General features: G+C 45.3%; 1 protein-coding gene across 4 annotated transcripts in view; it reads right to left on the bottom strand.

The window, feature by feature from the left end:
- Window positions 1-24,805, bottom strand: part of PTPN6 (protein tyrosine phosphatase non-receptor type 6) — a gene marked incomplete at its 3' end in the record, with an annotated part of 37,596 nt that overhangs the window by 6,993 nt on the left and 5,798 nt on the right. For all 4 annotated transcript variants that reach the window (XM_083593428.1, XM_083593431.1, XM_083593429.1 and 1 more), the window contains 10 exons: window positions 23,930-24,052; window positions 21,526-21,720; window positions 12,637-12,853; window positions 10,824-10,940; window positions 8,758-8,871; window positions 6,761-6,857; window positions 5,743-5,813; window positions 5,502-5,651; window positions 1,349-1,480; window positions 274-428 (listed from right to left, as the gene is read on the bottom strand). In XM_083593428.1, the coding sequence (XP_083449554.1) occupies window positions 274-428; window positions 1,349-1,480; window positions 5,502-5,651; window positions 5,743-5,813; window positions 6,761-6,857; window positions 8,758-8,871; window positions 10,824-10,940; window positions 12,637-12,853; window positions 21,526-21,720; window positions 23,930-24,052 (1,371 nt within the window). The remainder of the gene's footprint in view (window positions 1-273; window positions 429-1,348; window positions 1,481-5,501; window positions 5,652-5,742; window positions 5,814-6,760; window positions 6,858-8,757; window positions 8,872-10,823; window positions 10,941-12,636; window positions 12,854-21,525; window positions 21,721-23,929; window positions 24,053-24,805) is intronic.

Raw genomic sequence — 24,805 nt, 5'->3', positions numbered from 1 at the left:
GCATGAAAGGACTTGGTCTGTTTATTTGTATTATCTATTATTCCTATTATAAAGCCCAATAAAAAGTTAGTCCAAATAAAATATAAAATAGCAGTGATCAGCACTTCTTGCGGAATGTACCTATTAAGACTTATGAGCGGATGCCAAAATTTATCGCTAGTTTACATACCGGCACTGTGATATTTTCCCAGTTTATTTTACTGATCGTTAGAGAATAGATTTCTGTTTGCTGCATATCTAGCAGTGAATTAACCATGGTGCCAACTCACTCACCTGCAATGAACTATAATGGGTCCAGCTCCAGGGATGCTCTCCTGCTTCTGATTGACTTGGTCAAGAAAGCCCAGGACTCCTCCAGGCTCACTGGGCACTCCATGGTCCGGCCAGCTCAGATACTGGTAATGCCAGATGTCTCGCACAGCCTCACTCTGGCAGGGGGCAACAACATCACACCCTCATGTGGGTTCATGCCTGCAACTCCTTTGTCTATCCCTCAACCCACCGTCTTGCTGTCTTGCTCTCTCCCATCACGCTTACAGTCAGAGAAAGCAACCCAATGCTCTCCTAACTCTCAGGCCTGATGGCTGGAGGAATGAGATGGCCCAGCTCTCTGTCTGTCTCCCAGAGAGGGGAGGCAGACAAATCTGACCCCTGAGGGACAGTCCGCAAGCAAGTTCTCCTGCACAAGCCCCATAAGAGGCTTTTATTTCAAGAGGAGAACTTTAGACTGGATGCAACCCATCTCTTATGCCACCTCCCAACTGAAGTCCATCTGAAGAGCCTGGTTGGGTCAAGCAGATTTCTGCTGTCTCCACATATTGGCTATTAGAACTTTGCTTCAGGATGAGAACAGAAATCGCACGGCACCAGCAGGATGCCCCATTAGCTAAAGTGGTGCTTCAGGTTAAGAACAATTTCAGGTTAAGTACAGACCTCTGGAACGAATTAAGTACCGTATTTTTTGCTCTATAAGACTCACTTTTTCCCTCCTAAAAAGTAAGGGGAAATGTGTGCGTGTCTTATGGAGCGAATGCAGGCTGCGCAGCTATCCCAGAAGCCAGAACAGCAAGAGGGATTTGCTGCTTTCACTGCCAAATGTATACGTACTGTATACCGGTCCCTCTCGATTGGCAGCAGTGAAAAGCAATGGAGCAAAAGTCTCCTCCGCCCCCTCCTCCATTGCTCTGATACTCCGTAACATCATTGTTACAGGTGAGCGATTCCCCCCCCCCCAAAAAAAACGGTCAACAACTTTGGCTTCCCCCCTCCCCAACCGCACATATGCTAAAGACAGCCCTGGTAGCAATAATAGTAGTAACTGAATGTTCTCCAGGCTTGGTGTACTCACATTGTGGACTGATGAAAGGCAGAGCTGTCGGAGTTTATATTCTAAGGCATCATGTTCTCCGATGTTTTCCACAATGTACGGCCCATACTCTTTGCTGCTGCCCACCTCTGGCCAGTAAGGGACACATTTGTTCTGTTAGGAAACAGAAAGCAGGTTTTGATGGGTGACAGTGGGAAGAACTGGAATCTTTGGCAGGCCTTGAATGACTCCTGCAAGGTGACATAACTTATGGATATATTGGATAAGTAATTATTTTTTTTTTATAGAATATTTATTGAGATTTTCAAAAAATTTAAAGAAAAACAAAAAAAAACAAGGAAAAAAAAACAAAAAACACACATATAGTTACAATCCTTTCTTTCAATAACATATTTCCTTGACTTCCCCACATCTCCTCTTCTTGTATTCCAATTCAGTTTTTAATTCAACAAGTTCCTATCCCCAAATTTTACCTTATTATATTTAAATCCTTTTAATTAACCAATTTTAACATAAACCTCAATCTTAATGCATCAAAGCTTATTCTTAATACCTTTTTCTAAAGTCGATCCCAATTCCATTTCACGAATTCCCCATTTTAATCTAAGTAGCAAAACAAAATATTTACAAGAAAAAACAAAATATATTTGTACCGCCTTTGGATACCCAAAACCCCACTCCCCGCCTTTCCCGGTTTCAATCTCCAACCGATGTCCATCAATCTATCTGGTGTCAGCCTGGTGACCTCACATCCGAGGCCCTTAAATCTCTCTCCTTTCCTCTCTGCCGGTTTTTTTGATAGTCCTTTATAATAAGCACCCAATCTCGGAGAAGCTCTGTCCCAATAAGGTCCATATTTCTTCCTGCCAGGCCTCCATATTTAGAATTGTAATCCAAATCTTGTTTTTTACTTCTTTTAAGTCCAAGTGTCCCAGAAACTCTTACTCTCTCCTTTCCTCTCTGAAGCTCTGTCTCAATAAGGTCCATATTTCTTCCTGCCAGGCCTCCATATTTAGAATTGTAATCCAAATCTTGTTTTTTACTTCTTTTAAGTCCAAGTGTCCCAGAAATTCCAACTTCCACTTTAATCAGGTTTGTCTTTTCCTTTATGTCCATCTTTACAAGCCTTTGGCTCTCTTTAATCCTCTGCGTCATTATAGCTCCTCCTTCCTTTCCCTCTAAATTGTCATGTGTATCTTCTCCCACTTTCTCAAGTTTCTCAAATTTCTTTTCTTGTTCAGCTGCAAGAGTTTTTAGCTCAGATGCAAAGTCTTTTTGTTCTGGTACAGAGGCTTGAGTCAAGTCCCTTCCAATTTCCGCAAGTTTATTTGCTTTTTCATTCAATGTTGTAACATTTCTAGCCAAAACAATGCTTTGTTCTTGAAATTTTCCCAGACGAAGAAAGATCTTCTCCAGTTCCATCTGTATTTTTCCACTTACAGCCATTCTGTAATGTCCCAGAGCCCCCTCTAGGGGAGTACTGGTTACTTAGTATTCCTTCCAGTTCTAATCCAAAAGTCTTTTATTTTCTTTTGTTTTCGACAATTTGTTACCTAAATGTAACAAATATAACCAGCCGAGGCAATAGAAACAAAGTTCTCTCTCTTTCCCTCCCAGCTTTGACAGCTAGTTTGACAGCTGTCAAAGTCTTCTATATCTCTTCACCAGGTTCCCTCACGGATCGCTCCCGGGTCCTGGGGGGAGTGTGGCAATTCCACTCTCAAAATTAACTCTTATCCTCCAGCACATTCACTTATACTGCCAAAACGTGAAATTAATTACTTTTAACTTCTCACGAAGAAGATGTTCTTTTCAACCTTAGTTATCTAGTCCTTGCTTTAAAATGTTTACAAAAGGGGGAGACGGACTTCCTCTTTGCGCCTTCCCCGCTTGTGCCGAATCACAAAGGAGATTTTTAATATCCAATTTCCGTATTACTCACGGGTTGTTACTTTTAGTCCAAATGTTCAAAGGAAGAAGTCAGCGCTCTCCAACCATGGCATGCGGCTTCGCTTCGCGGAGACGGGTAGACAGCTCTCAGCTCCGCGCCGCTCACCCCCGGTCTGTTCCGGAGCCTTTAAAAAGGCTCCTTTGCAGCGGGGGGGGGACGCAAATGGAGCCCGCCGAGCCTTCAGTTCACAGGCTTCCCCGCCTGTGATTTTTTTCGGGTCCCCGCTTCGCCGTCGCGGTAGAACCCTAACTCCACGAAGCAGATTTCCTCCGGAGATTGGAGGAAATCCGCCATTACAGTTGCTGGCGCTGACCGGAAGTCTCTATTGGATCAGTAATTAATATTACTTATTAATATAGAAGTTAATATAGAATTGTAAAGAACCCACGTTTGGGTGGAGGGAAGTCTTAATACTTTACTATATAATTTTATTTCATTTTCAGCATTTCAGCATTTTTTCTTCTCCTTTTGTACATCTCTGATGGGAAATGATAATTGTGATGTATACTAAAAAAATAAATAAAGATTAAATGCCTCCGCCCAAAAAAGAAAGAAAGTGGGGAGAAGATCACAGCTTGTCCTCTTCATCTAAAGCAAAACTTGGAAGGAAATCTACCACAATAACCACCTGAGGATGGTGAGAGTTCAATAGTACCTTACATGCAAACAGCACATGGGTAATTAAAAAACGATTTGACTACTCCTTCACCAGAGTGATTTGGAGGAGCAGCAGGGAGACAGGAAGGAAGTCCTTAAATCAGGGATAGTCAATGTGGTCCCATCCAAATATTGCTGACTATAACTTCTGTCACCTCAGGCTATTGGCTATCCTGGCTGGGGCTGATGGGGATTTTATGTAATTAATTAATTAATATCCTGCCCTTTACCCCAAAGGAGTATTCTAAAAACATCCTAAAAACCAGTGACCTCCGGGCTGCCAGAAACAGTGAACTTTCAGGCATCCAAAGTCTGGGTGTTTATTTATTTATTTACCCCCCCCCCCCAGAAGTCAATAATGAGGGAGACAAGCACACCGCACCAGGAACGGCATTTCGCAAATGAGGGACCACCATCAAAAAGGCCTACATCATCTGACCACTGCATCATTCTCTTGGCTCTTGGTTTGTATCTTTCCACAGTCCTGATTTCCCCCCCCCCCACTGAAAAGCCCCCTGTGCCCCCCAACATCCACTTTCCCACCTTGTGCATGTGAATTATTATTATTATTATTATTATTATTATTATTATTATTATTATTTATACTCCACCCTCCCTGGCCAGAGCCGGGCTCAGGGCGGCTAACTCCAGTAAAATTACAGTAAAAACATAATAGGAAGGAAAAAATCAATTTAAAATGCAGGTTAAAATGCATTTTAAAATGCAGCCTCATTTTAAAAGTAGCCCATAGATCAAACCATAAGGGGAGGGAAACATAAGGGTCAGACTGAGTCCAAGCCAAAGGCCAGGCAGAACAGCTCTGTCTTGCAGGCCCTGCAGAAAGATGTCAAGTCTCGCAGGGCCCTAGTCTCTTGTGACAGAGCATTCCACCAAGTTGGGGCCAGTACTGAAAAGGCCCTGGCCCTCGTTGGGATCAATCTAACCACCTTGCAACTTGGGGCCTCCAAAACGTTGTCATTTGTGGACCTTAAGGTCCTCTGCGGGGCATACCAGGAGAGGCGGTCCCGTAGGTACGAGGGTCCTAGGGCTTTAAAGGTCAAAACCAGCACCTTAAACCTGACCCTGTACTCCATTGGGAGCCAGTGCAGTTGGTAAAGCACTGGATGAATGTGATCCCGTGCCAAGGACCCTGTAAGGAACCTCGCCGTGGCATTCTGCACCCGCTGGAGTTTCTGGGTCAGCTTCAAGGGCAGCCCCGCGTAGAGCGAGTTACGATAATCAAGCCTGGAGGTGACCGTCGCATGGATCACTGTGGTCAGATCAGGGCGAGAAACCCCACAGGTCAGCAAAGTGGTAGGAAGGGAAGGGTTAAGATGAAAAGGTGAAGCAGTTCTCTGCTGGAACTGAGCTTTGCAGCAAAGAAATTGGCTGTTGTGCATCATTTGTGTGGAATGTTTGTCAGCACCTTCAGCCCTAGAAATCTTCCAAGGGAGTTTCTCACAATTCTGGAGGAGATGAAGACCAAGCAAGAAAGATGTAATGTATGCTGAGAAGGTGGAGGAATGGATGGAGAGGAATGTCCGTCCCCCCCTTGCCCCTCCTTACCCTTCCTTTCTCCACTTCTCGAGTGGTCATCACAATGATCCGTGAGTTTTCTTGCCACACCATCTGCCAGAAATCGTTGGTCGTGGCATCCAGGCAACCTTGGCTGGCAATGTAAGTTTTGCTGCATTCCTCGGGGCTGAATAGCTTGTTCTGCGAGTGAGCAAACAGGTAAAATATAAAGGGCCTGGAGCGAAAATCCGCCACCACCCTTCTTTCTGGAAGACATGACTCAGCTCCTCACCTTGATGTAGTTGGCATTTATATAATCCGACCCAGGTTCTCTGTCTTGGAGGATGACTCGAGAGTGGTCAACTAAAAGAGGAGGCAGCACAGTTAGTATGTCTCTTGAGGAATGCCCTATGCAACAGGGGCTTTTGCAATCAACTCTCTGCAGGGCTCAAGGCACAAACAGAGGTAGCAGCCTGTGACCGGGGCTGGATTTAAGTTTGACGAGGCCCTAAGTTACTGAAGGTAATGGGGCCCTTTATATGTCCAGCTGCCCTTTGTCAACAACAAATTGTCACTGTTTTTTGTGTTGAATATATGCTCTTCCCTCCCCCTCCCCTTTTATGAAGATTACCCACTCTGAGACCCCACAGCTAATTCTCCCCTGGCCTCCTCGCTGGCCCAAGCAGGACCAATTCAGCCAGCTAGCCCTGGTGACTATCTAATGCTTATTAGATGGATTTCCCCCAAATTGATTTCTGAACTTCGAATTTTCTTGTTATTCATGTTTTTATACTGTATTTTATGCTGCTTTTACAATTAAGTGTTTTAAATTTGTTGTTAGCCACCCTGAGCCCGGTTTTCTGAACCGGGAAGGGCGGGGTATAAATAAAAAAATTATTATTATTATATGGTAATTTATGGACCTACACAACACAAAACACTGTTGCTGTATGTAGGTTTTCTTTTATTTGTTTTTTATCTTATATTTTGGAAATGTACATCCAGTTTCCCCCCCTTTAAATATTTTGGAGCCCCCTAAGAGAGTGAGTCCCAAGCTATAGCTTGTTTAGCTTATACGTAAATCCAACACTACCTGTGACCAGTGCTATTTTTCTAGAAAAAGAGGTGCCAGAACTCACCATGAACACCTCCCTCATTCTCCTAGAATGGCAATGGAGCCCACCTGAGAAGTGCCGGAACTGAGTTCTGGCTGAAAAGAAGCACTGCCTCAGACTCCTCTGCCACCTGATTCTGTGGCCTGTGTAGGCCCAGATTCCGGGTCAAGATGATAGGTGGAACTCCAGACTCACATGGCAAAATGTTCTTATAGCGATTCTTGCCCTTGTTTTCTGGTCTTTGGCCCTCATGCCGTTCATACAAGTTCTTCGTCTCTTGTTTCTGCAAGCTCTGAAAGGGGAAGAGGCATGGAGGAGTGTTTAATAAGGGCAAGCATGGCTTAAAAACTGGGATTCATGGGTACAGCTTGTCTGTGGGGTTGCTGAGAGGTGCTGTTAGCGCTTCCCTGTGGATTGGAGGCAGGAGGCACAGGCAACCTCCCTCAGGAACAAGAAGTGACCAACCGGAAGCATCTCTCCAGCATGAGGAAGCATCCATGTTTACCCCCACCCACACCTCCCTCTCTTGCATCAAAATTTAAATAAGAAGTGTCTTGGGCAGGTGTTTTTGCTTGTGATGTGCCATACACATCAGTGACACGGAGATAATCTCCAGCACTGTCATTGGTTGTCTCCCAAGTTGGCAAGGCTCACTTGACATCAACACTAGGGCTGGACAATACAGTGGTACCTCGTTTTGAGTCTGGGATCCGTTCCGGAGCCCCAGACGCTAGACGAAAAGGACACCGCTCTGCGCACGTGCGTGGAACGGTTTGTGCTTCTGCACATGCCCAAAGCGCAATTTAGCGCTTCTGCACATGCGCGAGCGGCAAACCCGGAAGTAACCCAATCCGGTACTTCCGGGTTTACCGCAAACGTTCGACAAAATGAACACTCAACGAGGCGGACTCAAAATGAGGTACCACTGTATATCAATATATTGTCCCAAACCAGTTTGAAGTCCATACTGTGATATTGGTTACATAGTTTTTGACCTGGTAATATATCACGAATCATGATGTGTAGCAGGGCTGGGCGATATATCATCCAAAACCAATTTCAAGTCTATATCATGAAATTTGATTTTTTTATATATAATTTTTGACCTGACAATGTATTGCAACTCATTGTGTATGTGTGTGTGTGTGCGTGCTATGCAAAAATCACAATGTGGGGGAAACTGTGAATCCAGCCAGTGTCTATACATAGCTCTATCCTTATTTCAGACATTGTGATAAATCAGTATATTGTAATGTTTAACTCGTGATATATCACAAAGTTGAAAACCATATATTGCCCAGCCCTAATCAACACAAAATAGACTTTAGTGTTATTGGCCTAGTCCTATGCAATACTCTGCCATTAAGGGTTTCAGCAAGTGTCTTCTGCTTTATCCTTTAAACTCCTGCCAAAAACTTTTCTATTCCACTTTTGCAGGCAATTGAGAACACATCTCTCCATCACAGTTAGTTGCTGCCCTCCGATTTTAATTCTTTTCTATGTTTTTATTATATAGATATTGTCAGGGAACTGCCATCGGAGCCAAGAGTGGAGATAAGGCTCCCCAACGATGCAGGAGAAGGGACCAGCAGGGAGAGAGAGAACACTTCCTTTGGGGAAGGAAATCGGCGTGACACCAGGAAGAAAGGGGAGCAGGGAAGGACTTTGGAGAGATGGCTCCAAGACTCTTCTGCAGAGACCAGCGGGGAGAGCCCAGGACCTCCGCTGGCCACGCCCACTCTGCGCAGAAGACTTCCGCGCAGGGAAGCTAGGCGGAGACTTGGCGTCAAAGAGCTTTTATGCTGGAAGAAGTTCAGGAAACGCCCACTGACGGATTCTGCCAGTGACTGACACAGCCACGGAGAAAGGGCTGTCCAGCCAGGGAAAGGTTTAGCCAGACAACGTTGCCTAGAGCAGCAGCCCCCTTACGCACGAGCAACCCCCAATTCCCTTTACAGATATATTATTGTAAACTGCTTTAACTTTTCTTAGGATATGTCAGGATGCAAATGCCTTTATAAATGAATGCATTCTAAAAAAAGCTGGCGGTCGAAACAATAAGGTCTTCTGAATGCGTCAGTACACCACCCCCAGTTGAGGTGGGGATAAGCCAAGAACCAGGACAGGAGTAGGGAGCTCCAGACTCCATAATGCACCCCGAGGAAGAGGAAGCCCCACCGTTCGCCACTCACATCGAACTCCTCCCAGAAACCTCCTTTGGCAGCCTCTTCCTCTTGGCTTCTCTTCTCAAGCATCTGCACCCTGTCCTCAATGTCGGCTGCATTCACCCGGGTGGCGTTGAAAGGCTAGCGGGAGGGGAGGAAAGAAGGAAGGAAGGAAAGAAGGGGAAATGTGCAGCCAATCAGAAGTCGCGCTTTGGTTTCCGAACGTTTTGGAAGTCGAAAGGACTTCCAGAACGGATTCCGTTCGACTTCCAAGGTATGACTGTATTTTAAAATGAATATTTTAATTCATCCGTAAGAGAAAAACTGAAGGAAAAAGCACATAGAAGAATAAAGGGTCATAGACTATTTCTAATAAATTCTTACACTGTATCTTATAACGTGTTGCAATTTGTTAAACTATCTTATCACAGTCACTGTAGCATTTTATGCCATTGCTACAGTGACATAAAAAATGTTAAACCCCTCTCCAAAAATAAATAAGCATTCATGACTTATTTTGAAACTTCTTGGTCATTAACCCCGAAATTCATATAAACAGTGTTTCTCCCCATTAAGGCTATGTCCCATATATCTTCACTCTTAATTGTTGAAATACTCATGCCCCCCTCCCTTTTTTTGTTAAAATGACTGTGGTTGCTACATCATTTGTTCACTAGTTTTGTAGTTTACTCCAAAGGTATTCTGTAATGTGTGACCATAATTCATGAAATTATTGTCCATAGTTTCTTATACAGGGACAAGTCCACCAGACATATGAGTAGGTTGCTTTATTAACGGTACCCAGAACCTATGCCAGTTATTTGTTAAATCCTACACAGCACCAGATGTTGTAAAGATGTCGCTACCATCTGAAAATTAGCCTCTTAAAGTTAATCAGAGACCAGTCTTTCTACTTTCCAGATCTACAGTTAAAACTGATATTCTACTTCTGCTACTTCCTTATTCTGTTTCTCCATACAGCTACAGTCTTTCTGATCTAATGCCATCAACACTTCCTATGTATTAGATAATTTCCCCCTTGCCGCTGCCTTTAACAAAATCTGTGTTTAAGATAACTCCAGTTTGCCAATTTGATTCTGCTGCATTATCTTTCTTACAAAATAACAATAATACTTGAAAGCTGTGGAAATGTGGCAGCTTTTTTCCCTTCCTCATCTGCAGGAATAACTTCATAGTTTTTTTTTAAAAATACATTAGAAATTTTCCACAAATCTGTCCATCTCACTGAATGAAATTTAAGCCATTCACTTGTATTTCCCCAAACTGCTTCGCAATCACAATCCCTTGCAAAAAAAAAATTCCAGCTAAAGGAAAAAGGTTTAGCCCCAAACCATAGATGTTCCAATTTTTTGAAAAGCCACATAACCGAGATGACTTAAAAACAAACAAAAAACATGCATAATACTACTTTCCATAGACCACATCACATAACAACATGGGATAGAAAAAGTTTGTTTTTAAATTGAGGATGCTATGCTGGGTTTTGACCCCAACAAATAACATTGTCTAAATTCTTTCTCATTAATTGTGTGTTCCTCCAGCTCATAGCTGTCAATGTTTCCCTTTTTTAAGGGAAATTCCCTTATTCCAAATAGGATTTGTTATGTACTGAGTTGAACAGGATCCAAAAGGCAGCAGTCTGATTGGTCCTAGAACAATAGGATTCAGAATGCAGCAGTCTGATTGGTCCTAGAACAATGCAGCAGTATGATTGGTCCGCAGGAGCCAACCAATCCAGCTCCAGATGGAAGTGAATCCGCAACCTGATTGGCCTACAGGAGAATCCCAGAAATAGCCAATCACGTGCGGCCCATTGTGTAAACAATGTATATAAAACAGATATTTGGGGGGAACTTCCATTCCTCACTATTATGAGCTGGATAAAGAGCATGAAATCCACACTCGACTCGAGTATATTTCAGGATTCCTCGCAAGAAAAGGGAAAAGTTGACAGCTATGCTCCAGTTGTTTTAGAGAAACATCTAACAAACGTTATAAATAAGAGAGGAAATCAAATGGGATGGGTAAAGCAGACGTGGTCTACACTTCTTTGTGTATCTCTATATCAGTACCTGTCTCAAATACAGATAGGATCCAGATGCCTCTTCAATTCCCGTTTTCTTAAAATGCTCCACCAGGTCAGCCAAGCTGCCAAACCTCTCTGTGCCCCCAATTGTGTACTTCCCCTTCTGGAGGGAAATAATATATATATTATTAGTCATGTCCCTTATATATGTAACACGCTTCTCCCGTGCATAATTTTTTGCTGATCAGTTGTATTTCCAGTGCTCTGGGAGGTTATGACCAGAACCAGTCGCAAGTAACAACCCTCACATTTCGCATGCATACACCAATTAACACGAGACACAATCGACCAAGGCTTTCTGCTGTTGAAATGAATTGGGAGTTATCAAAATGTCACTACAGGCAACTCTCATTTTGCATGTGTTTGATGCGCGCCCGACTGAGCATGCACACGCCATGTTTCGCACTGGAAAAGGAAAGGACTGGGGCGGAATGGGGTGAGGCAGGATTACGTGTGCTTCACCATAGCTGTCAACGTTTCCCGTTTTTCAAGGGAAATTCCCTTATTCCGAATAGGATTCCTTGCAAGAAAAGGGAAAAGTTGACAGCTATGGTGCTTCACCAACACGCACAATGACCCAGAATGTCATCCCTCCATAAATGGATGTGTGTGCACGTGTATTATTTTCTTATGCAACTCCTATTTGTTTCAACAGAGCTTCCTCAGAAGAACGTCATGGCGGTTGGTGCCCCATTCATCTAACGCCCATCCTATTTCCCCTCACAGCTTGGTTGTTTAACCAGCTGCAGCAACAGGCACTTAAAGGCAGTGAGAAAATCTAATCCAGTGTGATGGCTTTGCCGGCTTTAGTTCGGAAAGGGATGGTTCAAATCCCTACTCAGCCACAAAGCTTATTGCTTGTTCTTGAGCTAGTGACTCCATCTCAACTTACTGCACAGAGTTGCTGAGGAGAGAAGTGCAGAATTCGGCAGCCAGGTTGCTCACCCGGGCAAGACGGTTTGAGCATATTACGCCGATCCCGGTCCAACTGCACTGGCTACCCATTAGTTTCCGGGCCCAATTCAAAGTGCTGCTTTTGACCTATAAAGCCTTAAATGGCTTAGGACCGCAATACCCGAAGGACCACCTCTTCCCATATGAACCTGCCCGGACCCTGAGATCATCTTATGAGGCCCTTCTTCATGTGCCTCCTCCTCGAGAGGTCTGGAGGGTGGCAACACAAGAACGGGGCCTTCTCTGCAGTGGCTCCCCATTTGTGGAATGCTCTCCGCAGGGAGGTTCCCCTGGCATCTTCATTATACACCTTTAGGCGCCAGGTGAAAACGTTCCTTTTTAACTAGGCCTTTGGTTGATCCGATTTTTTTTTTTGTGGAGGGGAGTATTGGGTTGCTGTTTTTATTTTTATTAGGTATTTTGTGATTTTATATCTTGATATTATTCTGCGAACTGCCTTGAGACCCCCTGGTCTACAAAGGCCTTGGGAGGGGGGATTATTGGTTTTGTTCTGTTATTATTTTTATTATGTATTCCGTGTTTTTTATTGTATTTTTATATTGTGGGACGCCCTAAGAGCCCCGGATGAAGGGTGGTATACAAACTGAATATATAATAAGCGGGGGAGGGGGGAGTCCTCACATAAATTCCAAGATGGGAGGCATACAAATGTGATGAATAAAATAGTAATTAAAATTAATTAATAAATTCGGCTCACTGGATTCCTAGTTGTCTCTTAATTTTGAAACAATGACAAAGAGAAACATGCCATCTAAGTGTGCTCATGGGAAAGAGGTTGTTTTCTGTCTCCCCGCCCCTCGGCCACCTCTCCACAAGTTTCTCACCTCACACATAACCTTGACATGAGTAACTTTAAGTCGTTCTTTGGGGGTGCTAGCGGCTCCAGGGGCATCACCCCCAGATTTAGGCTGGTCGGTAAGGACAGACAGCACAAAGTCACCCGGCTTGCTGAGGCTCTCACGAACCAAGAAAGTCCAAGGTGCAGCCTTAGTTTGGAGTAAGGTCTCAGCAGCTGGGCCAGAAAGATGACCATGGTACCACCTGGGGAGAAGGAGGGATGAAAAACAGAATCAGGCCACAGAAAAAGAGGGTAAGCATGGCTGAAGCATCGCTGGGGTAACAGAAGCAGCATACGACAAAGCATGATGATGATGATTTATACCCCGCTCATCTGGCTGGGTATCCCCAGACACTCTGGGGGTCTCCCAATAGAATATTAAAAACACAATAAAACATCAAACATTAAAAACTTCCCTAAACAGGGCTGCCTTCAGATGTCTTCTAAAGTCAGATAGTTGTTTATTTCCTTGACATCTGATGGGAGGGCGTTCCACAGGGCGGGTGCCACTACCGAGAAGGCCCTCTGCCTGGTTTCCTGTAGCTTTACTTCTCACAGTGAAGGAACCACCAGAAGGCTCTCGGAACTGGACCTCAGTGTCTGGGCTGAATGATGGGGGTGGAGGTGCAGCTTCAGGTATACTGATAATAATGATACAGTATTTACCTAGCAATGACAGTGTTATCAATGTGTTAATGATAACTAGTATCTACACAGCACTGTTCCAACTGCTTTCTGCACATTATCTCCTGCTTTTTTTAATATAACGATGTTGGTTAGCAATTCTATTTTAAAACATTGCTTTCTATCTCCAACCTTGGACTTTGGGTAGCTGGAGTGCTGCAACTGTGCAGGCTGTGTTCTTCAGAATTATCTTGTTGCACGACCACTTGCCATTCCCATATTGGAGAAGCGTAAAATGTATTCGTAATATACACAGTGAGAGGTAACACTTTGGAGGTAAAAAGGTAAAGGACCACTGGATGGTTAAGTCCAGTCAAAGGTGACTCAGGTTGCGGCGCTCATCTCGCTTTCAGGCCAAGGGAGCCGGCATTTGTCCACAGACAGCTTTCCAGGTCATGTGGCCAGCATGACTAAACCGCTTGTGGCACAACGGAACACCATGACGGAAACCAGAGTGCACAGAAACGCCGTTTACCTTCCCGCCGCAGCAGTATCTATTTATCTACTTGCACTGGTGTGCTTTCGAACTGCTAGGTTGGCAGGAGCTGGGACAAAGCAATGGGAGCTCACTCTGTCGCAGGGATTCGAAACACCGACCATCTGACCAGCAAGCCCAAGAAGCTCAGTGGTTTAGACCACAGCGCCACCCTTTTAACACTTTGGAGCAACCATGACAACTGCTCAGGTCATCTCTGCATCATACAACATAGCCAGGGATTTGACATGCGAAACAGCCACACCAATCAGAAAATCCCCATAAGCAATCTGGGATTCATTGGAGTCCGCTAGCCTCTAGAAATGGACTGTTGTAATAGGTCCTTCACCCTTCCCGAAAGGAACAGTTGCTGCAAGCCTAAGCCTCAACAGGAAGTGATCTGATGATGACAAGAGACTCAAAGTAAACCCACTTTCAGATCATCCTCCTTCCCGCTAGAGAAAACCAAACTGACAGTGTGTCCTGCAACATGACTAGAGCCGATGACAAATTGGGACAGCCCCACAGTTGCCATGGCAGCCATGAAGTCTGGCGCTCTTGCAGCTACAGCAGCCTTGACATGGAAGTTGAGCTTCTCCCTTAATAAACTCAGGAGTCTCAACACCAAATGAAATATTCCCTGACAGTGTCATGGTCAGGAGAGTGACTGGTACACCAGCAGATTCCCTCAGCTGTCCAAAGAGCCCAACACCAAATATAAACACTCCAGATTGGCACACAAATTAACAGAAAGCCTAGAAACAATTCTGATAATTTTTCGCAACCATTCTTCTCAGCCCTCAAGTCTGGGCTCAACCAGTGTTGAATCAAGCATCCAGGAAGCCTTAGCTGGGAGATATTATTCCCCCCACCTCCCAGTATCTCCCCGACTCAGATCTTGTTAATATCAACCAGCTAGCCTTCTTGTCTGCAATTAAAACACGGCTGAAGGAGATCTTATTATAAATTGTGCTGGCATTTAATAACAGTATCAGTAGACCAGAGGGCAGTCTGATAAACCAACCATGGACTATCTGGCTGAGAGAGAGAAAGACCAGAAACGGCTACAGGCATAAAGTGTCTTGGTCTGAAAGCTGCAAAAAAAAAAATTTCCCCTGACTATTCCCTCAGGTATACCATTCTGACACTTTTTTTGGTAGTCTTCTCAGATTCCCTAATTTGTCCAAAAGTTTTGCTGGCCCCCTACTGTGATTCAGTGAAGCCCAAATGTTTGTGAGGACCACTCCCCAAATAAACGTTTTCTTTCCCCCACAATTAAATCCTCATTTTTATACTTGAACAGGCCCACTTTGAAAGGTGGCCTACAGAGGGTTGACTGTGGATCAATGCGGCCCCCAGCCCGAAAGATTTAGCCATCCCTGCAATGCAGGTGCTCCTACGCTTTGAAATACAGAAACAGCAACAGCTGCCACCTTCCCAAAATAGCATTCCTGATTCACTTCTCCTGAAGCCTCCATTTCAGTTTTAACCAAAAGATATGGCAGTTTCATGACACTCATTAGCCGCATTGGATGGGATTCAGCTAAGTTGTCGCATGCACAGAGCAAGGTCCTCTCACGCAAAAAGACATCCCTCCTCCTCCCCTGTGTGCCCCCCAAATCTGCCCTGGGGGATTGGGGGGAAACCCATAGCACGCTTAAGGGGTGCAGGGATCAGACAGGGGTAGTGAAGTCTTGGTGCTCAAGCCATAGCTGTCAACTTACAGATTTGAAAATAGGGGACCAGCAGCCTCAAAAATAAGGGATCAGCAGCCAAAATAAGGGATTTTAGTCAACCAGCAGCCAAACGAAGCCTCAAGCGGTGGTTCCCACAGTGCAGCAACCCGGCAAAGGGGATGCAGCAAGGAAAACCACCGTCACCTCTCCGCTGGGAAGCGCTGAGCAAAGGCGAGTCCCCAGGCAACACGGCCAATTTGATTGGTAGAAAGAATGCAAGCTCCACCCCCCAGTCGTTCTTAGACTTCTTATTGGGTGAGCAATGCAGCCAAGCAACACAGTTGGAGCTTCCCTCCTCCCTGGCCAGCAGGGAGGGAGGGAGAGGAGCTGCTTCCTTTGAAACCCGGGAAATTTAAGGGACATCATCAATAAGGGACAGCAGCGGGACACGGCGCTGGGATAAGGGACTTTCCCGCCAAATAAGGGACGGTTGACAGCTATGGCTCAAGCAGATCTCAATCCCCACACGCATAACCCACGTAGTCCTACACTGAGCTCCACCCATTGTTTAAAACGAAAGGAGAGTTAAGTTCCCAACTGATTTTTCCTTCAGCTAGCTATGCATGTCACAATTGTTTCTGAGCAAACTCCAGGCTCTGATGTTTTCAAGCAGTACATATATAATAACCAACGCAGCACGACAGAAAAACCAGCAGGACAAGGCACTGAAAAAGTGTGGGGTGGACATTGCTTGACACAAACAAATAAACTCAGAATGAATGCTCAATAAGCAGGTTGCCTGGAAGTTACCCAAGCCAGGCCAATGGTTCAATTGGTCCAATTTCGTCTAAATTAGGACTGCCATACATCCAGATTTTACCGGACATTACCAGGATTTCAAAGGCTGAAGTGATGGCCAGGGGGAATTTCCAGCAGGCGGCGGTTTGTCTTGGATTGAAAAATAACATTTATTTATTTTTTTGCATTTTTGTAAAAAAAAAGAACTACTTTTGGGGGGTCCTGGTTTTTGCTTTTTGAAATATGGCAAGCCTAGAATTGGCTGTCAGCCATTACCTCAGCCATTCAGAGGTCATTCTCAGCCCTGCTAACTGGAGATTCCTGGGGTCGAATCCTGGCTCTGCTACCAAGCTATGGCCAAGAAAGCTTTGAAGGGAGGCATAAGTGAGCCTATTCGGTTTCTGTTATGCTGTTTCAGGGCATCTTCATAGTGGCGTAGCCTGGGGGGGGGCTGTGGACCCGGACACACAATTCTGAGGGGGCGCAACCCACAGCAAGCTCCCTCGCTGAGACCGAAGCACACACAGCATGGGCCTTCAGGGCTGTGGTGGCACCTGCTTCTCCTTGTGGCTGGTGAAGGGATGCCCCCCCTTGGGCAGAACCACCCCCAGCCAGAGCCCAGACTTTTCCTGGTCTGCGCCAGGCCTTCCTGGGGTCTCCCTCCTGGCATGTGTTCTTGGGCAAGGCCACACCCCAAGGAGGCAGCGCAGAGAGGAGAGCCACCCGCTCGCCCAAGACCCCTTGGCACCTGCCCTTCTGCAGTGCGGCTTAGGAGAAGTAGCTGGGGAAGGGCTGCCCTTGGTGTCCCAGCCTGCTCTCCACTGATCTCCTCCCAGGCCTGCTGCAACTGCGGCTCTGGTTCTGCTGGGACATCACTAAGTCTGCCAAGGAGCTCCAGTCCAGCCGCTGCTCCTGCCAGGAGCTTGCTAAGCTGAGAGGGTAACTGGCGAAGTTCGCCTATGGCCTCCTCCGTGACACCTGCAAGGAGGTTAGGGAGTGTGATCCTTGCCTTGCCCCGGGTGCTGCTAATGCATGCTACACCACTGGGCTTCAATGGGAGGCAGCCCATGAAAAGCCATTCAGCCGTGTGCTTGCTAGTAGCACATGCATTATACAGTCTGGACCAGAGACCGCTTTTCTCTACAAAAGTTATTTCACACCCGATGACCCAGATTTGGAACGAAGCTCCATGACGCACGTACTTATATGACACATGCTTGAAAACATAGTTGTGCCATAGCAACCCAGTATATATTTTGAGCTGTAAGTGTAAGCATGTTAGGCATACCTAAAATCGTAAAATGTGTTGGCCCATAAATTCATTTCACAAATTGGTGTGGAACGGGTCTGTAATTAGTGATTGAAATAAACCATTAACAAATCATCTCAGCATTTACATAGCACTTTGGGGCGTTCAAAAACTTCGGGGACATGATCACAATAAGTTTAACAACCACCCTGTAAGGTAGGTCATTATCATCCTAATCACCATCTGTATCTTGTGGTGAATGGCTTCTTGGGGAGTTCATTGCACAAGTTAGATTTGAACCAGAAGTTGCAGTCACTGCTCTGCACCTGTGTTTGAGAGGTAGATTGTGGATCTCTCTCTCTCTCTCTCCCAGCTAATTTCCAATATTGTGTTCCTGTATATAATGTAAAGAACCAATAATATTTCTGTCCCTGATTAGAGAGCACCCCTTTCCAAGTTCTTTGTATGGAAGTTCTTTGCAGAATCTTCCATAGAACATGCCTGCTGTTCTCCATCTACTATGGAAACTTGGTTTTCTTTCATTTTTTTAAAAATAGCACAACATGGTACACAGTTTTTAAAACAGTTTTTAAAATACGCTAAAAATGCTACACTAGCTGATGAAGGCATTATTGACGGCAGAAGCTATATTTAAAACAAAAACAGAGGATTGCAAGGGAATAAAAGGGCATGGAAAACCTTCAATCCTTCTGGCCAGTGGAGTTCACAGTGGCAAGACTCTGGTGGTCTTGCCAACCCCCCTGGACCAGAGACAACTTGTATGGATGAAAGGATGCATGACTTCCAAACAGGGGCCTGGCCAGAATTGCTATTATCCAGTGGAAGACAGAAGTGCCTGGCGTGCTCTGGTCCAGGGGGTCACAAAGAGTCGGACACGACTAAACGACTAAACAACAACAACAAGATGTCTTCTTGCATTTGGGGCCAAAATCCTGACATTTTGCTCCTCAGCTGGAAAAACTTACAATGACAATTTGTCACACTTGTTTTGCATCTCAGTCTCATTTTGCCTGACTGAAAAGCCTGAACGTTTATCTGAACTTTAGCATACCTTTTTGCTAGGACACCAAGCTTCAGTCAGTAGAATAATGAACTAATATGTCTGTTGATTAATCGGAGGAGTTAAAGCTACACGTGCTTTTTAAGTCTACTTTAGTTTTGGTACGTTGTTGTGATAGGAAATGAAAAATAGCATATTTAAAGATGGCCGCCCTTTTTAACTTCTAAGAGGGGTTGGGTTTTCCCCTTGTTAAGTTAAACTTTAGGTTTTCTTACATTTCCTTCACTCTCTTAAAAAGGGGCCTGTCCTAATATTCTGGTAATTTTCAAATATAAATGTAATTGATTAATTAATCACTGAAAATACACAAATCAATTAAGCATTCTTTAATCAACCCAGAGAGCCTCAACTTGTTACAAATGTGTTTTGAAATTATAGCATAAAACCCTGACTATACATCTTTTACAGTCCAAGTTGAACAATGATTGTGAGTGAGGCTCTCTAGGCCACAGAGCAGAGTGGTTAACCAATCCTTTTATTATTATTATTTCTGGATGGTGTTCAGGCATAAGGAGCTTAGATTATTTTAGCTGTATGTCAAGGAAGGGTGCCCAGAGCCTCTGTCTCTCTGCAAAGGTGAAGAAACAATGCAGGGCAAGTGTGTGGTGTGGTGTGGTGTGTGGTATATGGGTTGGTTGTCGTCGTTAGTTGTGGTGGTGGTGGTTTGTGTGTTTTTAAGGATACTGTTGACCTGACACAAATCAAGTTCTGTGGAGTGTAATTATGGACTCTTTCTGTTTATTCCATTAGGAAAGAAAACAAGATGGCAGTCTGCCACGGATGCTTTAGTAGTATTAGTAGTAGTTGTTTTATTGAATTTATATACTGCCCTATAACCGGAGGTTGAGATTCCTGCATTGCAGGGGGCTGGACTAGATGACCATCGGGGTCTCTTCCCACTCTACAATTCTGTGATTCTAAGATAGATGTACGCAGCAAATACACTAGCAAATAAGAGGCATCCACAGTGACCTTCTGCTAGCCCAACAGGCACACGGATCAGAAGATAAACATGGGCAAATGTGAGGCGGGACAGGGAGAAATTATTGCTCTGCAGCCCAGCAAGTAAGCTTTTTGTGTGTCTCAAACTGTTAGAAGGGCCATGAGATTAGATAAGTCCCTTGCTGTTTGCACCCTACCCTCAAGACCCATGACAATGGGCCAGTAGGGGGGTCTTGCACGCCATTTTTTGGGGTTCCTCTTCCTCTCCTGCGGGTGAGGGGAGCACCCTGTTGCAACAGATCAATAAAGATCAAGCTTACTAGCTGCTTTGCTTCTCAATATTCTCTGGTTGGCCTCTGTTATTCTCTCCTACCAATAGGGAACCTATGTAAGGACTCTATATGGGCTCTTGGATCCCCCATAAGGGAAAAGGGCAATTTTTGTTTACAACAGTGGGACCCTCTATGCTGATGCTAACAAGGACAGCTAGCTCCTATAACCAAGAATAAACAGGCAATCCTGTAATATAGTAACTAATTTAAGCTGAAAGCATTTAAATGTGACACTTGTGGGATATAGTTGGAAAAGAAAAAGCTAAGGAGAAAATCCTACACAAATCCAGAGTGGCGTCCCTAAGACAGTTGGGTGGCACCTTGTACGCCTCCTTCCCGCAACTCCTGCAGCCAAACTGGTGCCAAATGTATTGCTCTGCTTTCCTTTGGGAGGCAGAGAGGAGAGTCTTGTCATTTGGGCAGACCAGAACCTCCAGACACACTGCCCAGGCTTGTGCCCCTGAGAGGTCAATTTGGTAGTGCTAACGCAGCAGTTTGACTTCACCCACACCCACACCCCGCACACTCCATCGTCTCTCGCGACAGACAGATGCCAACGATTGTGACCCACCTAGAGCAAAAGCTAGATAGATGTCCTGTTTCTGCTGCCTGACTTGGACTGTGAAAGTTGAGCAGTTGCTCACAGGTCCAAAGGCGCCTGGCTGGCTGGCAAGGTTACACTGGACTCCTAAGTTTTGCATGCCTGGTTTCGGTTAAAGTCAAATGAATCTGACGGAAAGGCAGGGCATAAAACTCAAGAGGAAAATAAACAAGGTGCTTCTTGGGGAAATTTTGCAGTTCCTTTGGACTTTATTTTAGAAACTTTTATATATGAAAAGCCCCCACCTGTGGAGCTGCTGTTCTCAAAGCTTTAAAAATGACCCAGACCTGCAGTTGTTGAGTGGGCTCCCTCCTCTTCAGGGAGGAAAGAGTTAAGCTTCACAGCCCTCACTAAGGAGGAAGCCACATGATGGAAAATCTTGGGGTGGGGGTGGAGGGCGAAGAGAGCTGAAAAGCTTTCATAAGTGCCTAGAGGACAGAACTTTCCAACCGCAAGGGAGGAAGTAGTAGGTTCCCTGACCAACTGCTGAGTTTTGGATGCAAAAAAAAACACACAAACTGAAGAGAGGACAAAACGTACATATTTCCTGTAAGGTGACACCATTGATGAACTGGGAGCGGGAGCACAAACCTATCCAGCACTCTTACCCCGCAATATCAAGCAGAGTGGATTTCCAAAAGCCCATGTGATTTGATAAGAGAAATTCTGTGTGTGTGAGAGAGAGAGAGAAGTCAAAAAGGGTATTTTGCTCGGTCACATAGACTTCTGCTGCGTATTTAATGCAAGATCTCTGCATGTCACCTACACCGCAGTTTTCATGCGTGCCAAAAATAGTGAAATCAGAGGACATCCAGTTTCTAAAAATAAGCTGGGCTGATATTGAAACTTTCACAAGGCGAAAGGCAGATTGTGTGAGATCTACAGATCCGGGGTGGGGCAGATCTCTTAGTACACGAAGGACTGAAGAGTTTTTTTAAAGGGGGAAATATTGATATGGGGGAAGATAAATAATCCACCCAGGATAGAGCAGAGGTGGTGCTCAGTTACAGGCATAAATGGGCTTGCTTTCTCCTTACCTTTCTGTTGTTGGATCAGAGCAGTTCAGGGGATACCTCAGGTCTATGATGGTCCCATCCTTATCTTGCAGGGATCCCTGCTGCTGTGTGTAATATTCAACCAGTTCTGACAAAGTGGCAAACTTCTCTCCTCCGTAGAGGTCATAAAAGTCCCCCGTATTCTGGATACGGATGTGGGTTACCTGGTCACCGATCCTGAAAGGAGAGGCAGAAAAGCACCTGGTCAAGAAAAGTTGGAGGTGCTAGAAATTGTGGAGGGGAGTGAGGAGGATTAAGCTGCTTCCATGGGTTAACTGGGGTGTGCTGCCATCAGCAGGGTTTAACCTCAGCACTCGTTTTAAATGCCAGCACTCGGCCCCAGACAAGGAATCTTTAGCCTTTCATTTAGGCTGTGTACACACTTTTATCTTTAAAGCACATTCAAAGCACATCACACAAACAAGGAATCTTGGGAACTGTAGCTTAGCCCCAATGGTGCTACAATTCCCAACACCTGTACAAACAACAATTCCCAGGATTCATCGGCTGGGGGGTTGAAGATACTTTAAAGGTATTGTGTGTACACAGTCTCATAGTGGAGTACAGTGGTACCTCGGGTTAAGTACTTAATTCGTTCCAGAGGTCCGTTCTTAACCTGAAACTGTTCTTAACCTGAAGCACCACTTTAGCTAATGGGGCCTCCCGCTGCCGCCGCACGATTTCTGTTCTCATCCTGAAGCAAAGTTCTTAACCCGAGGTACTATTTCTGGGTTGGCGGAGTCTGTAACCTGAAGCGTATGTAACCCGAGGTACCACTGTACCAGATAATAATTTGTGGCAGGGAAACTGAAAAGATGTTATCCAAAAGATATGGCTCCCATTACGCATGTGCACACTTGATGTTTCTTCCAGATAATAAACAGTGAGAGCTTTCTTTCCTTCTGAAGCAAACCAGAGAATTCTATGAGACATGGAATAGTTACCAAAGGTGTTTTTATTTGAAATGGCATATAGAGCAAATCTGGGGGTTCTGAGGAATTTCTGTATGAAGATAAAAGACTAGTTCAGGTAAGAAATTTCAGTATGATCATAGAACTGTAGAGTTGGAAGGGATCCCGAGGGTAATCTAGTCTAGCCCCCTGCAATGCCGGAATCTCAACTAAAGCATCCATGGAAGGTGGATCCACAACAGACACGAAACATCAGGAGGAGCTTTCTGACCATGAGTCTGTGGTTCTAGTGAAATGTCTCAAGCAGTTGGATTTTCACATCCCTGAGATGGAGAAGAACTAAGCAGACAGCATCTGCCCCAGCATCTGTGTAGCACGACCACGGAGCTGGTGAAGGAAGTCCACAGCCTTAAGGGAGTGTCTGCACCCTCAGCCCAATGGCAGAACAGGACCTTCCAACTCCAGTTTCTGGCAGCTTTCCAGATGCTGTCAACTTGAGCAATTGGTTGGCAACCGAGGGAGAAGTGAGCTTATAACCTAGGCTTATTTGGCCTAACTAAATCTGGCCTGCCCATTGTTTAGGGGTGGAACAGGGATCTAGCTGCCAGAAAAGTAGGTTAGGGAAGGAGAAACAGCTATTCCGCCCCCCCCACTTGCTCCATTCTCCTCCACCTTAGCTTTAACATACAGAGGTACCTTGGGTTAAGAACTTAATTCGTTCTGGAGGTCCGTTCTTAACCTGAAACTGTTGTTAACCTGAGGTACCACTTTAGCTAATGGGGCCTCCTGCTGCCGCCACGCAATTTCTGTTCTCATCCTGAAGCAAAGTTCTTAACTCGAGGTACTATTTCTGGGTTAGTGGAGTCTGTAACCTGAAGCGTCTGTAACCCAAGGTACCACTGTTTTGGTTTTCCACTGGCCTCCACCCTGAGCTTACCAAAAACTCTCCCATATCCCTCCATCCCCTGCAAAAAAAGGGTTATACTTTACTTGCTCTTACCCAGAAAAATTCACTCCCAGATCCTGGGAATCATACGAGTTGGATCATGTAGTCCAACCTCCTGCAATTGCAGCTGTCCCATACAGGTATTGAACCTGCAACCTTGGCGTTATCAGCACCACGCTCTGGCCAACTGTGCTGTCCAGGCATAAGGAGAAGGCAACAAGCCCCCTATGGTCCCATGTCTCTCTTTAACCATTCAACCCACCCTTGCTGCAGTCCCCACTCTCCTACCCAGACTGACTCTTGAAACTCCTGTTTCAGTTTGCCTCAGAGTTTTCTGGATACCACTTTAAAAATTAACTATGAGGACAGGCACATGTGGCTGTTACCCCCATCAATTGCAGAGGGAAACCCTCTGTGCGTCTGTAGGGCTGAACTATTTATGTGAGGTGGGTCCAGGCGAATGGACAGGCAGTCCCATGGAGAGGTCTGTGGAAGGGAAGGAGAAGGGGAATGGTGCTCGGACGATTACCTGACAGAAAGGGAAAAATCTCCCTTGTTCTTCCGGCTGGGGCGAGCCAAAAAACTTCCATGAACTCCTCGTGCTTTGAGTAAGGCCTCAGCATCGATGCCACTCAGGTCACGGTGGAACCACCTGGATTACGAGGGGGGAGAGAGAGAGAGTAGGAAAATGAGGATATAATAATCAACTGGGAGAAATGGAGGGAGGATGCAGCTTGCTCAACTCAGTCATCATGAGGAGGATCCCTCAAGACTACTACATCTCAAGAAGGGCCAGAAGGCAGACATTCTTCTCCCAGAATCCTCTCCCCTCCACTTAGTTCCAGCAAAACCCTAGTTTGCACATGCATGTTCAAAGGCAACATCAACCAGTGAGCTTTTCAAGGCGTTCATGTCACACATTCAGCTGTCCTTCATCAATGGCACATCCATACTTTCCTTTCACCCTAAGTGCTCTCTAGATCCAGGTTCTTTCCCCAGGAAAATCCGTTCTTTAATGCTGAATTGGAACAAACAGCAATCTGGGCTTCCCACAGATTGGCGGTTGCTCTGATCCAGCGGTAAATAATGGGGGTTTTTCATGGGGAAAGCGCCTGGGCAAAAAAAAGCGCTCAGACACGGTGCTTTAAAGTATGGAACTGTACCTAGAAATGTGACACAAAAGGCAGTCTGGATGACCCCTATGTAGGCAACTTTCCTGAGGGAGCAAAATGCCAGTCATTGAGAGCTCTGGGCTCTCTCTCAGTCCCAGCCACCAAATCCATAAAGCTCTACACAACTAACAGAACGGCCTCCTTCCACTTCCACTCACGCATAACACAACATCCTAGCTGCAGTCCCGGGGCAGGAACTTTTGAAGTCCGGGATAAAGAAGGGGTTGGCCTTC

Source organism: Podarcis filfolensis, assembly GCF_964270895.1.
Source record: "Podarcis filfolensis genome assembly, chromosome: 17".
NCBI classification, from domain to species: Eukaryota; Metazoa; Chordata; class Lepidosauria; order Squamata; family Lacertidae; genus Podarcis; species Podarcis filfolensis.
This window is presented reverse-complemented; position numbering and strand designations above follow the sequence as displayed.